This window comes from Anomaloglossus baeobatrachus, chromosome 11, assembly GCF_048569485.1.
Source record: "Anomaloglossus baeobatrachus isolate aAnoBae1 chromosome 11, aAnoBae1.hap1, whole genome shotgun sequence".
Lineage (NCBI taxonomy): Eukaryota > Metazoa > Chordata > Amphibia > Anura > Aromobatidae > Anomaloglossus > Anomaloglossus baeobatrachus.
This window is the reverse complement of record NC_134363.1, coordinates 5,505,810-5,521,237: the sequence shown is the minus strand read 5'-3', so window position 1 is coordinate 5,521,237 and position 15,428 is coordinate 5,505,810. Positions and strand designations below refer to the sequence as shown.

The 15,428-nt window shown below is 47.9% G+C and overlaps 1 protein-coding gene across 3 annotated transcripts in view; it reads right to left on the bottom strand.

Annotated features, from left to right (window-relative positions):
- Positions 1 to 15,428, bottom strand: part of LOC142256395 (solute carrier family 2, facilitated glucose transporter member 1-like) — a 211,432-nt gene that overhangs the window by 42,551 nt on the left and 153,453 nt on the right. The window contains exon 1 of one of the 3 annotated variants that reach the window (XM_075328058.1): positions 9,912 to 10,253. The exons of the other annotated variants lie outside the window; for them this stretch is intronic. Within the exon in view, the coding sequence (XP_075184173.1) occupies positions 9,912 to 9,929 (18 nt within the window). The 5' untranslated portion in view covers positions 9,930 to 10,253. Of the gene's footprint in view, positions 1 to 9,911; positions 10,254 to 15,428 lie in introns of those variants that run through there. 3 annotated transcript variants of the gene reach the window in all.

The window sequence follows — 15,428 nt, the reverse complement described above, 5'->3', positions numbered from 1 at the left end:
GTGAGAGGACCTACCAAGTGGGTCAAGAGGTGTGGGTACTGGTCCCCGTACCACAGGACAAGCTTCAGGCAGCCTGGGAAGGCCCATACCTCGTGTACCAGCAGCTCAACCCTGTGACGTACCTGGTCACCCTGGACCCTGCCCGTGGAAGGCGGAAGCCCTTCCATGTGAACATGATGAAGGCACATCATGAGCGGGAGGCGTGTGCACTCCCTGTGTGCAACCTGCCCGAGGAGGGAGAAGCGGAAACCCTCTTGGATATGCTAGCCCAGGTTAGGGCAGGCGGATCCATTGAGGATGTGGAGGTTGGCCACCAGCTCTTGGAGGACCAACGGTCCCAGCTGTGGGCCACCCTACACCCCTTCCGGGGGTTGTTTACCAACCAGCCCGGAAGGACTGACTTGGCTGTCCATCACGTGGACACTGGGGATCATCCCCCGATCCGGCGTTCAGCATATCGGGTCTCCCTGGAGGTGCAGCAACACATGCGCCAGGAGATTGACGAGATGCTGAAGCTGGGGGTGATCCAGGCATCCAACAGCGCTTGGGCCTCGCCTGTAGTCCTCGTCCCTAAGAAGGACCGAACCACTCGGTTCTGCGTGGACTACAGGGGGCTCAATGCGGTCACGGTCGCCGATGCGTACCCAATGCCACGCATCAATGACCTGCTCGATCAGTTGGCCGGGGCTCAGTACCTGACCATCATGGATCTGAGCCGGGGATATTGGCAGATCCCCCTGACTCGCAAGGCCAGGGAACGCTCTGCCTTTATTACCCCATTTGGACTGTACGAGTCCACGGTGATGCCATTCGGGATGAGGAATGCCCCTGCCACTTTCCAGCGGATGGTCAACACCCTGCTCAAGGGACTTGAAGGGTACGCGGCCGCGTACCTAGATGACATTGCCGTCTTCAGTCCCACCTGGGAGGACCACCTAGAGCATCTAGCACAGGTGCTCAGGCGGATCCACCGGGCAGGTTTGACCATCAAGCCGGGAAAGTGTCAGCTGGCCATGAGCGAGGTCCAGTACCTCGGTCACCGGGTAGGTGGGAGAACACTGAAGCCCGAGCCTGAGAAAGTGGAAGCCATCGCATCCTGGCCCACCCCCAGGACCAAGAAGCAGGTGATGTCCTTCTTGGGGACCGCTGGGTACTATAGGAGGTTTGTTCCATGCTATAGTAGCCTGGCAAAGCCCTTGACGGACCTCACCAAGAAGAAGCTGCCCTCTGCAGTCGATTGGACAATGGACTGCGAGACAGCCTTCCGGGCCCTAAAGGACGCCCTGTCCAGCCCGCCCGTGCTACAGGCAGCCGACTTCACGCGGCCGTTTGTAGTACAGACCGACGCCAGTGACTTCGGCCTCGGTGCGGTGCTCAGCCAGGTGGACTCTGCGAGCCAAGAGCACCCAGTCTTGTACCTGAGCAGGAAGCTGTTACCAAGGGAAGTTGCCTATTCCACGATGGAGAAGGAGTGCCTGGCCATAGTGTGGGCCCTGCAGCGTCTGCAACCCTATCTATACGGGCGCCACTTCATCGTGGAGACGGACCACAATCCCCTCAGCTGGTTGCACACCGTCTCTGGGACGAATGGGCGATTGTTGCGATGGAGCCTTGCGCTCCAGCAATACAACTTCACCATTCGCCACAAAAGGGGCCGTGACCACGGTAACGCAGACGGGCTGTCCCGACAAGGAGAGGTCGCGGACGGGCGCACGGGGAAACACCGGAGTGTGCTGCCCCCTAGCGCCCTCAAAAGGGGGGAGGTGTGAGGTAAATCCGGAGATATGACGATAAATCATGACATTCAAGTCATGTCAGGAAGCCCTCTCCTGGTGTCACCCCCCCCCCCTTCCCTTCACACAACTGGTTTAGCAACAAATCCATGGCCATGTCCTGTGATATGGAAATTAGGTGGCTTGAGGACAAAGGACACAGGATGACTCCCTGCCGTCACCCTGTAACAAGAGTTGTATCTCATTAGCAAGGCTATGGAACTAGCAGACAGAACGACTCCAGTAAAAAATGGTTCATATCTCGCAAGCCATATTTCCGATAAATATGGCAACCATAAAAATGGTGTCTCCGCATGTGGACGATGCCGGCACCCCCTTTTTATGGGAGCAGGACATTGGGAAATGCCCCAGGCGTGATATCAGCCAATGGGGAACTGGCAGACAGGTCATGAGTCCCCTCGTTCTGTAGCTAAATTCATAACTGTCACAATGAGAGCATTGGCGTCCGCCTACGACGCTCCCAGGCAAAGTTATGGCCAATATCCCCTTTGCTGGATAATTCTGATCCATGCAGGGGGAGTAGCAGTGCTTCCCTGTGAGGTCACTAAGGTAGGAGGGGACCTGGATCTGCCCAGGTTGATAACCCTACTTCGGCCATTTTCCAGCGTTCTTCTGCTCGGGGGCCTGGTTGGGACAGACCTGTGAGAGAGTTCCTGGAAACCTGGTCTACAGCGCCCCCCTGTGGCCAGACGCACAAGGTAACTGATGTAATTGTATACCTGTTTGTAACCCATGCTTTATCTGTAACTGTACTCTGACATAACTGTATATTCTGTAGATTCCCTATTGTATATATTGTAGTTTCTAGTGTGCTTTAGGCGATTAAATTATATAATTAATCTTGGGCTGTTCTGTTATCTCGATCTTGAATCCCACGTCTGTGTGTTCGGCTAATAGTTACCGTGAAGCGGTTGGTGGCAGCGAGTTGTGCCAAGGATTATTGTGGGGAGGCCAGTGAGATTCGGGAAGATATTATATATTCCGCCCGCGGAGGTCGGGGGAATATATACCTTACTCTCACCGGGGACCCTTCAATAATCGGCATAAGTAGTATAGCGGCCTCCTTGCTTATTGTCGGGCAATTCCATAATTGGCCTGACTATAAGAGGGGCGCTAGAGAGCGCGTCACGTGCTCTGTCTGTCTGTCGGTCGGGAGGTATAAAGGAGGGGTGACCCCCACTTGTTACCCCCCGATTGTGACGTACTGGTAGCCAGCGCGGGGGATTTCTGAGTGACCCCCCCGGTGGTTTGTGACAGTGGGCCTTTATTATTATTTTGTTGTCTTCTTTTTTGCTTATATTTTGAAATCTTTGCAGTAACATCTTTTTCTTATTAATGTATTTAGTTTTCTCACTAATCTAAAGGTTAGATGTGACGAATGTTTGATGAATCCTACTCTGTCCGGATTCTCTCGCCCTTTTTCAAGAATTGATCTACTTCTATGTCTTTTGTTATTGTGCACCATATATGAGTTGGATGACTCTGAAACGCGTAGGATCTAATGAACCATATTGAAGGAATTCAATGTTTCCGTCTATTCTTCAGGCAGCTCAGATCTAACCCAGCACATCCACTGGATAAACCTGCCATGTTTGTAAAGGCGTAAGTACGAGGACAAAGTAAATCTGCAACTACCAGGATGCCATACTAGACCTGTATTCACACGGCTCCACCTGAGAGATTAGAGGTTAAAGAACCTTCAAAGATCATTCAGACAGAGGCCGATCCAGAGAAAAAGCAAAACTACAGTTACACAATACCCCAGTGAGGGGTAAAGCCATCTGAAAAGGCTAGATGCCGGCTGTGCTCCTCTGTCCTGCTGTGGTATTGCCTACATGTACACCACCAGACCTGGCCTGTGATAGGACATAAGTGATGGTGCTGCTTCACTAGGCCTGGCCTGTGATAGGACCATAAATGCTGATGGCAGCTCACCAGGCCTGGCCTGTGATAGGACCATAAGTGATGGTGGCGGCTCACCACACGTGGCCTGTGATAGACCCATAAGTGATGAAGGCAGCTCGACAGACCTGGCCTGTGATAGGACCATAAGTGATGTTGGCGGCTCACCACACGTGGCCTGTGATAGACCCATAAGTGATGAAGGCAGCTTACCAGGCCTGGCCAGTGATAGGACCATAAGTGATGGGGCTGGCTCACCAGACCTGACCTGTGATATACCCAAGTGATGAAGGCAGCTTACCAGGCCTGGCCAGTGATAGGACCATAAGTGATGGTGCCGGCTCACTAGGCCTGGCCTGTTATAGGATCAAAAGTGATGAAGGCAGCTTACCAGGCCTGGCCAGTGATAGGACCATAAGTGATGGTGGCGGCTCACCAGACCTGACCTGTGATAGACCCAAGTGATGAAGGCAGCTTACCAGGCCTGGCCAGTGATAGGACCATAAGTGATGGTGCCGGCTCACTGGGCCTGGCCAGTGATAGGACCATAAGTGATGGTGCCAGCTCTGTGTGACACTTACACATTTCCTCCTTGTTACAATCTCAGTAAATTCCTGAGCAGATAAGAAAGGCGACAAGTCGCCACTTGCACAAGGCTGCGGCTCTTCCAGCTGAAAACTTCTTAGATGTTTAGGTGCTTACACCCTGATGTTCTCGCTATTCTTGGCCGCTGCTAACTTATACGTTCGGGGCTACAGGACTTGAACCCAAGAGAAACTCTCTGGTGGGATATCAAAAATGCAAAAATGTTCTTGATCTGGATGCAATTACCCAAGGAGAATAGGGTAAGATTCCTGAGGTGCGCTGGCAATAGCTGATTTCCGACTAAATGTCTCATCTGGAGCAGGTTATAACAGGCAGAAGGGGTCTACTGGGTACTAAAGATGTCCTTCATCTTGTTTCATTGGTCTATTGCAAACAGAAGAATATGTTACTAACAAAATAAATCACCAATGGACGGGGACAATTCTGATAGTAAGTGTATGAACAATGCCTCCATTGTCATGTCTATTGTAGCAGGAGTCTTGAGACTGCCATCCAAGACTTGCCCTAGAGTTATCTGCCTCTATAGACGGGATGGACCATCACTGTCTCTCGGCATGCTGATTACACCATGAGGGATGAACTAGTCAACGTCTCTCGGCTCCCAATGTGCTGGTCAGGAAAGCAGAAACCAGGAGACTGTCCAGAGACGTGGAAGCATCGTGCTGGACTGAGACCTCACTAGTTGTGACTTTTCCCTGAGACGCATTTCTGACTCCACCTCATTCAGAAACACTGAAACCATCCATAAACGTACAAATAAAAAAGCGTAAGTGCAGCAGAAGTGCGACATCACGTACATCAGAGAAGAAACTCATCAGCAAACAATGGGGACTGGGACAGTGGCACCTTGTGGGCTGGGTGCGGCCCGAGCTGTGCACCGACGTGATCACCGCAGCTCACCACACTCACATTCCAAAGCTGGAAATACAAGTTCTGTCTTGTGACCTGACACTTATCTGACGGGATGGTAACTGCTGATATCTATATACTCACGGCGTATGCTGGTCTCATACACTGCATGTATATAATATATAGTGAATATACACACGGTGCACAATGGAGGCAGGTATACTACACACAGAGAGGGCCACGCCACCATGTATGTATACAGGGCACATGTATACTACACACAGAGAGGGGCACACTGCCATGTATGTATACAGGGCACATGTATACTACACATATGTAGAGGGTAACGCTGCCATGTATGTATACAGGGCACAAGTATACTACACACAGAGAGGGGCACACTGCCATGTATGTATACAGGACACATGTATACTACACACAGAGAGGGGCACACTGCCATGTATGTATACAGGGCACATGTATACTACACATATGTAGAGGGTAATGCTGCCATGTATGTCTACAAGGCACATGTATACTACACATATGTAGAGGGTAACGCCGCCATGTATGTATGCAGGGCACATGTATACTACACACATGTAGAGGGTAACGCTGCCATGTATGTATACAGGGCACATGTATACGAACACATATGTAGAGGGTAACGCCGCCATGTATGTATACAGGGCACATGTATACTACACACATGTAGAGGGTAACGCTGCCATGTATGTATACAGGGCACATGTATACTACACATATGTAGAGGGTAACGCCGCCATGTATGTATACAGGGCACATGTATACTACACATATGTAGAGGGTAATGCTGCCATGTATGTATACAAGGCACATGTATACTACACATATGTAGAGGGTAACGCCGCCATGTATGTATACAGGGCACATGTATACTACACACATGTAGAGGGTAACGCCGCAATGTACAGTCATATGAAAAAGTTTGGGCACCCCTATTAATGTTAACCTTTTTTCTTTATAACAATTTGGGTTTTTGCTATTTCAGTTTCATATATCTAACAACTGATGGACTGAGTAATATTTCTGGATTGAAATGAGGCTTATTGTACTAACAGAAAATGTGCAATCCGCATTTAAACTAAATTTGACCGGTGCAAAAGTATGGGCACCTCAACATAAAAGTGACATTAATATTTTGTAGATCCTCCTTTTGCAGAAATCACAGCCTCTAGTCGCTTCCTGTAGCTTTTAATGAGTCCTGGATCCTGGATGAAGGTAGATTTGACCATTCCTGGTTACAAAACAATTCCAGTTCAGTTCAGTTTGATGGTCGCGAGCATGGACAGCCGCTTCACATCATCCCACAGATGTTCAATGATATTCAGGTCTGGGGACTGGGATGGCCATTCCAGAACATTGTAATTGTTCCTCTGCATGAATGCCTGAGTAGATTTGGAGCGGTGTTTTGGATCATTGTCTTGCTGAAATATCCATCCCCTGCGTAACTTCAACTTCGTCACTGATTCTTGCACATTATTGTCAAGAATCTGCTGATACTGAGTTGAATCCATGCGACCCTCAACTTTAACAAGATTCCCGGTGCCGGCATTGGCCACACAGCCCCAAAGCATGATGGAACCTCCACCAAATTTTACTGTGGGTAGCAAGTGCTTTTCTTGGAATGCCGTGTTTTTTGCCTCCATGCATAACGCCTTTTTGTATGACCAAACAACTCCATCTTTGTTTCACCAGTCCACAGGACCTTCTTCCAAAATGTAACTGGCTTGTCCAAATGTGCTTTTGCATACCTCAGGCGACTCTGTTTGTGGCGTGCTTGCAGAAACGGCTTCTTTCGCATCACTCTCCCATACAGCTTCTCCTTGTGCAAAGTGCGCTGTATTGTTGACAGATGCACATTGACACCATCTGCAGCAAGATGATGCTGCAGGTCTTTGGAGGTGGTCTGTGGATTGTCCTTGACTGTTCTCACCATTCTTCTTCTCTGCCTTTCTGATATTTTTCTTGGCCTGCCACTTCTGGGCTTAACAAGAACTGTACCTGTGTTCTTCCATTTCCTTACTATGTTCCTCACAATGGAAGCTTACAGGTTAAATCTCTGAGAACTTTTTGTACCTTCCCCTGAACAACTATGCTGAATAATCTTTGTTTTCAGATCATTTGAGAGTTGTTTTGAGGAGCCCATGATGCCACTCTTCATAGGAGATTCAAATAGGAGAACAACTTGCAAGTGGCCACCTTAAATACCTTTTCTCATGATTGGATACACCTGCCTATGAAGCTCAAAGCTCAATGAGGTTACAAAACCAATTTAGTGCTTTAGTAAGTCAGGAAAAAGTAGTTAGGAGGGTTCAAATCAAGAAATTGATAAGGGTGCCCATACTTTTGCACTGGTCACATTTTGTTTAAATGCGGATTGCACATTTTCTGTTAGTACAATAAACCTCATTTCAATCCAGAAATATTACTCAGTCCATCAGTTATTAGATATATGACACTGAAATAGCAAAACCCAAATTGTTATAAAGAAAAAAGGTTACATTAATAGGGGTGCCCAAACTTTTACATATGACTGTATGAATACAGGGCACATGTATACTACACATATGTAGAGGGACACGCCGCCATGTGTGTATACAGCACGCATTATTCTGAGCCGCCGTGTACGTGATCCTGTAATGTGATACACCACATGCTGCCGTCGTCATGAGACAGATGAAGTCTCCGTGTAAGAGCTGCATCATTTCCTCCTCGGAGCGGACACATTTCTGATTTCTGGAAGGCTTGTCCCTCTCGGCCAATAGGCGCTCGCTCTGTGAACACACCTATTAAGCGAGTGTATTCGATTCACCCTTGTCCTACTAAGCTGCTGTCGTCATGCTGCATCTCCTCCACCGTGGCCTCATTTCAAGGCCTCCGGAAGTATATGCCAGGCAAGACTTGTACTACCCGAAACGTGGCCCTGATGCCATCCGCTCTCTGGACACGTGGTGCCTGCAGCGTCACACAACTATTGCATCATACATGAATGCATCGTCCATGAGGGGATCGGATAGAAATGGAGACTGAGGATGGGGCAGTATTTTGTCATCAATGCTATTATAATCAAAAGAGGAGCCACAGATCTGAATGTATAAGAATTGCAGTCCCAGCAGTGGACCGTGCAGAGGGGTTGTGGCACCATGAAACTGTCTGTGTATAATGATAATGGCACTTTTCTTATTCCACTGTATGTACATGGTGCAGCACAGCAACCTGATACAGAGGACGCTGTGCTGGGCCCGGTCACAAACATCAGCATCACTCCTGGACATTACTGCAGACATCTATACACAAGTATCAAGAACGAGCAAAGCCCGAAACTACATGAACGACGCCGGCGGGACACAACTCTAAACCAATCTTATCTGCAGGGTCAGTAGACAGTCCAGGATGGAAGCTCCATCAGAAGGTTTCCCATCTCCTTCATCCACTTGCTCCCCTTATTCTACCAAAAGGTTTTATTAGAGCTGCCCAACAGCATGATGTGGTCAGACTATGAGGGACACAAGCATCGATAGTCATTTTAGGTAGGTTTGGCCACTCATGATTGTGGAGAACATCTCAAGGCCTTCATCTGGAAAGATACATATGTGGCAGCCATTGTCCTGAGCATAGCACACCTATGATTCCCTGCTGATGAAGAGACCTGAGTACTCTCGAAAGCTTGCTATTATTACCATCTTTTCAGTTGCCATTAAAAGGTATCAACCACTGAGGACTCTCAGGTCTTTTAAACAAACGTTTTTTTATCTCTACTGGCTAACATGGTCCAAAGATATATTTTACCTATTTCATCTCCTCATAATCCACATCCTGCATATTTCTACAGGAGCAAGCCTCTATACATGGAGGACACAGAAGATTCAGGCATCAGTAGGGCTGGTCCTTCTCCAGATCTTCAGGCCAGGAATGTCCTTGTAAGTAAACAGAGGAAGCAGACGTCCAGACTGGGGGAAGGGATGGTGAAGGAGAAGTCTACAACTGATAGAGCCTCCAGGGCAGGTCACATTCAGGAGGACACAAAATCCATATCCAGGAAATGGGAAAAATTAAGTGTCAGGAAAAGAGACACAGCCTGAAATCATTTCCTCTAAGTATGAGAAAGCCATGTGCTTGGCTGTCCGACTCTTCACCTACTCACAGCTGCCCTTTCCAAATGTATAGGCTAAAAACGTATTGAGACCCCTCCCCGCTACTAATACTATGCATTCTTGGCCTTCAGTTTGTAGAACATTAGGAGAAAGGTCAGAAATCACGCGAGTGCGTCCGCCTTGTACACCCAGCATCCCATACATAACCTCTGGAGTGGTACGAACACCCAGTAGCTCAGCAAAGTACCCTCCTGGTCTATGGATCTAATACTATGAGGATCAGATACCATGAGGATCAGATGTGCGAGTAGTTGCCGAGATAAACAACTACAAATAGTGCCGCCACAACTTTCCATCATTCCCACAGTATGTAGTGACCAGGGGACTGGATCAGATCAATCTGCATAAACTGTCAGAGACATGATCGTCAGCAGCCTCTGCTGTGGACCCTGGACAATACAAGTCTCATGTCCACTACCATGTTCCCAGCATGAACTGCTCACATTGAGCCGACCTCTATATGCTGTGACCTCACATATTCACCTCAAACCTTCACTATCTCCATAGTGGACAGCACGCAAGGCCTTATAACAGAATTAACCCCAGGGCTGTAACAGTTTCTTACCTTGCCTCCAGACTCCATGGTGTCCCAGTGTGTTCTATCCCCGACACCACCACGTAATATTCCTGTTTGTGTGTCGTGCCTCTCTCCTTGGCTAGAATGTATCCGTCTCTGGATAGAATGTATCCGTCTCTGGATAGAATGTATCCGTCTCTGGATAGAATGTATCCGTCTCTGGATAGAATGTATCCGTCTCTGGATAGAATGTATCCGTCTCTGGATAGAATGTATCCGTCTCTGGATAGAATGTATCCGTCTCTGGATAGAATGTATCAGTCTCCCGCTCTGGATACAATGTAGCAGTCTCCTTCCTGTGCCTGCCGCTGGCTGTGGGAGTTTTATACAGGAGGGTGTGTAACTGATGTCACTGAAGCCACACCTACATGTGTCACATCCCGACTAGTACCATCCTCCACAGCAACATCCTGAGAGCAGCACGTCTCACATACACACGACCCAACATACTGCAAAAGAGATCCCTGGCACTGTGCTATATACTGTACAAATTGTGTATTCAACACGCCTATGAAATATACTGCACAAGACCCGATGTACATACCAGGAACACCCCACAAGACCCACCGTATATATATCGCTAACACCCCACAAGACCCACAGTATATACCGGGAACACCCCACAAGACTCGCCGTATATACCGGGAACACCCCACAAGACCCACCATATATACCGGGAATGCTCCACAAGTCCCGCCGTATATACCGGGAACTCCCCACAAGACCCACCGTACATACCGGGAACATCCCACAAGACCCGCCGTATATACAGGGAACACCCCACAGACCCACCGTACATACCGGGAACATCCCACAAGACCCGCCGTATATACAGGGAACACCCCACAAGACCCTTCATACATACCCGGAACATCCCACAAGACCCACTGTATATACCTGAAACACCCCACAAGATCTGCTATACAGTCATGCCACTGTCCAAATATTTCTGGACCTAAGTTTTGTCATTTTTGCTTTTTTCCAAAACATATTCCAGATCCAATTCTATAACAACCTGGGCTTACAGTGCAGTCTGAGCTTTAATTTGAGGTATTCACATCCTAATTGGAGGAAGGGTTTAGAAATTACAGCTATTTAATATGTCGCTGCCTTTTTTCAAGGACCAAAGGTAATTGGACAATTATCTAATAATCATTTTAATGGCCGCATGGGCGATTCCCTCATTAACCCATCATTAGTCAGGTAAAAGGTCTGGAGCTGATTCCAGGTGCTGTGAACCAACAACATGTGTTCAAAGAAAGAGAAACCAACCAACATTAGGCTGAAAAAAAAAGAAGAAATCCATCAAGAGATGGCAGAAGTGTTTGCTACATTCTTAAAAAAAAAATAATTAGCGTGCACTGGAGAGCGGGGAACTGAAAAAAGGCCTGGACGTCCCCGTAAGACCAGTGATGGATGATCACATAATCCTTTCCAGGGGAAGAAAACCCTTAACAACATTCCCCAAGTAAAGACCTGTCTCCAAGAGGATGGTGCTTCAGGATCTAAGTCCACCCAGATCTGGAAAAGCAACAGAGGAGACTAAGATTAACCTGTCCCAGAATGATAGAAGAAGAAAGGCTTGGAGCGACTCCTGATCCAGAGCACAATACGTCCTCTGCAACACTTGGCAAAGGTGGGGTGCTGGCTGGGTTTGCAGAACTAATCATGACCCCAAGGCACTAGTTGTTATTGATGATGGAGGTGGTGTGCTGACACAGACAGATGGACATTGACTCAATATTCTGCAATGGCCGAGTCCTCACCAGATCTCAGCCCCATCGAGCTGCATTTCACAGGATAAAGGGAAAACTTAAGGAGAAAGAGCCACAAACAAGAAATAACTGAAGTCACCGCAGTAGAGGCGCAAAGCCTCACACCGGAAAAGACCAGCGATGAAGATGTCCACGTTCGGAAGCCTCACATCGGAGGAGACCAGCGATGGAGACTGCCATGGCCGGAAGACTCACACAGGAGGAGACAAGCAATGGAGACGTCCACGGCAAAGGCCTCACACAGCAGGAGACCAGCGAAGGAGATGTCCACAGCCGAAAGCCTCATACAGGAGGAGACCAGCGATGGAATCATCTATGGCCGGAAGACTCACACAGGAGTAGACCAGCGATGGAGACATCCATGGCCGGAGCCTCACACAGGAAGAGACCAACAATGGAGACGTCCATGGTCAGAAACGTCACACAGAAGGAGACCAGCAAAAGAGATGTCCACGGCCGGGAGCTTCACACCGGAAGAGACCAACGATGGAGATGTCCATGGCTGGAAGCCTCACACAAGAGGGGACCAGTGATGGAGATGTCCATGGCTGCAAGACTCACACAGGAGGAGACCAGCGAAGAAGATGTCCATGACCGCAAGCGTCACACAGTAGGAAACCAGCGATGGAGACGTCCATGGCTGCGAGCCTCACGCAGGAGACCAGTGATGGAGACATATACTATCTAGAGGACTATGGAGGGTGCATTATACTATCTAGAGGACTATTGAGGGTGCATTATACTATCTGGAGGACTATGGAGGGTGCATTATACTATCTAGAGGACTATGGAGGGTGCATTATACTATCTGGAGGACTATGGAGGGTGCATTATACTATCTGGAGGACTATGTTGGGTGCATTATACTATATGGAGGACTATGTTGGGTGCATATCTGCAGGATTATGGGGTGCATTATACTATCTGGAAGATTATGGAGGTGCATTATAATAAATGAAGGACTGTGCGGGTGCAGTATAATATATGCAAACTATGGGGGGGTACATTATATTATATGAAGCACTATGGGGTGAACTGTAATATAGGGAAGTCTATGGGGGTGCATTATATTGTATGGATGACTATGGGAGTGTATTATATTATATGGAGGACTAAAGAGGGTGCATTATATTATATATGGAGGACTAGAGGGTGCATTATCCTATATGGAGGACCATGGGGGGTGCATTATAATATATGGAAGACTATGGGGGGTGCATTATACTATATGGAGGACTAACGAGGGTGCATTATATTATATATGGAGGACTATGAGGGTGCATTATCCCATATGGAGGACCATGGAGGGATGCATTATAATATATGGAAGACTATGAGGGTGCATTATACTATAAGGAGGACTAGCGGGGGTGCATTATACTATATGGAGGACTAGCGGGGGTGCATTATACTATATGGAGGACTAGCGGGGGTGCATTATACTATATGGAGGACTAGCGAGGGTGCATTATACTATATGGAGGACTAGCGGGGGTGCATTATACTATATGGAGGACTAGCGGGGGTGCATTAAACTATATGGAGAACTATGGGAAATGCATTATAATATATGGAAGACTATGGGGAATGTATTATACTATATTAGGGACTATGTAGGTGCATTAGAATATATAGAGGACTATGGGGGTGCATAATAAATGGAAGACTATGGGGTGTGCATTATATATGGAGAACTATGGGGTGCATTATATCATATGGATGACTATGGGGGGGTGCATTATAATACATGGAGGACTATGGGGGGGCGCATTGCAATAAATGGAGGACCATGGGAGTGCATTATAATATATGGAGAACTATGTGGGTGTATTATAATATATGGAGGACTATGGGGGTGCATTATGTTATATGGAGAACTATGGGGGATGCATTATAATAAATGGAGGACTATGTGGGGGGCATTATACCATATTAAGACTCAGCATACTGCATGGAGGTGTCACGCAGTGACTAACAGGTTTTTACCAGTTACCAGGAAAACCCCCAGCAGGTGCCGCAACACACAGGGGCCACAATACCCACAGAGGTTCCTGGTGCTAAGGAGAGGGGGTATGGGACACCACCTGCACTCACCTGAGGTGGTACCCTGCACTCCCTGACGTTCCTATATGGGTCCTCCCCCCCATCGCCAATCATGTTCCTAAGCCTTCACTTGCCCTAATATTACCCTGGCTAGTGAGCAGGCTTACGATAGCACTAGCCTCACCGACTGCTATAAAGGAACATATGGGTAGGAAAACAGAAAGGAAAAACACTCCAACCAGCTTCAATGCAGCTAACACCACAGCTACATATGACACAACTCAAAAGCGTCTTCTAGAGCCCAGCTCTTTCCCTCTATATCAGGAACATCTCAGAAGACCCGCTGTATATCAGGAACATCCAACAAAAACCACTGTATATCAGGAACACACGACAAGACCCCCTGTATATCAGCAACACCCCACAAGACCCCCCTGTATATCAGAAACATCCAACGAGACCTGCTCTATATTGGGAACACCCCAAAAGACCTCCTGTATATCGGGAAAACCTCAAAAGACCCCTGTATATCAAGAACATCCAACAAGACCCGCTGTATATCGGGAACACCCCACAAGACCTTCTGTATATTGGGAACACCCCACAAGACCCCCTGTATATCAGGAACATCCAACAAGACCTGCTCTATATTGGGAACACCCCAGAAGACCTCCTGTATATCGGGGAAAACCCCAAAAGACCCCTATATATCAAGAACATCCAACAAGACCCGCAGTATATCGGGAACACCCCACAAGTCCTGCTGTATATCGGGAACACCCCACATACATATCCTGTATATTGGGAACACGTTATAAGACTTGCTGTATTGGGAGCACCCCACAAGCCCCGCTATATTTTGGGAACACCTCACAAGAGATGCTGTATATCGAGAACACGCCACAAGACCTGCTGTATATTGGAAACACCCTACAAGACCCAGCGTATTTTGTTAACACCCCAAAAGACATGCTATATATCAGGAACACCCCACAAAAAACCCTGCTGTATATCGTGAACAGTTCCGAAGACCTAATGTATATCGGGAGCACTCCATAAGAACTGCTGTATATCAGGAACACCCCACAAGAACCGATGTATTTTGAGAACACCCCACAAGACACGCTGTATTTTGGGAACACCACAAAACTCACGCTGTATAGCGGGAACACCCCACAAGATCAGCTGTATTTTCAGAAAACCCCGCAAGACCCACTGTATTTTGAGGACACCCCATTTGACTCGCTGTATATTGGGAACACCTCACAAGAACCGCTGTATATCGTGAGCACCCCACAAGAACTGCTCTATATCGAGACACTCCACAAAACCCGCTGTATATCGGGAACACCTCACAATAACCGCTGTATATCGGGAACACCCCATAAGAACTGCTCTATATCGGGACACTCCACAAAACCCGCTGTATATCGGGAACACCTCACAATAACCGCTGTATATCGGGAACACCCCATAAGAACTGCTCTATATCTGGACACTCCACAAGACCCGTTGTATATCGGGAACGTCCCACAAGAACCGCTGTATATCGGGAACACCCCACAAGAACTGCTCTATATAGAGACACTCCACAAAACCCGCTGTATATCGGGAACACCACACAAGACCCGCTGTATATCGGGAACACCCCACAAGAACTGCTCTATATAGAGACACTCCACAAAAC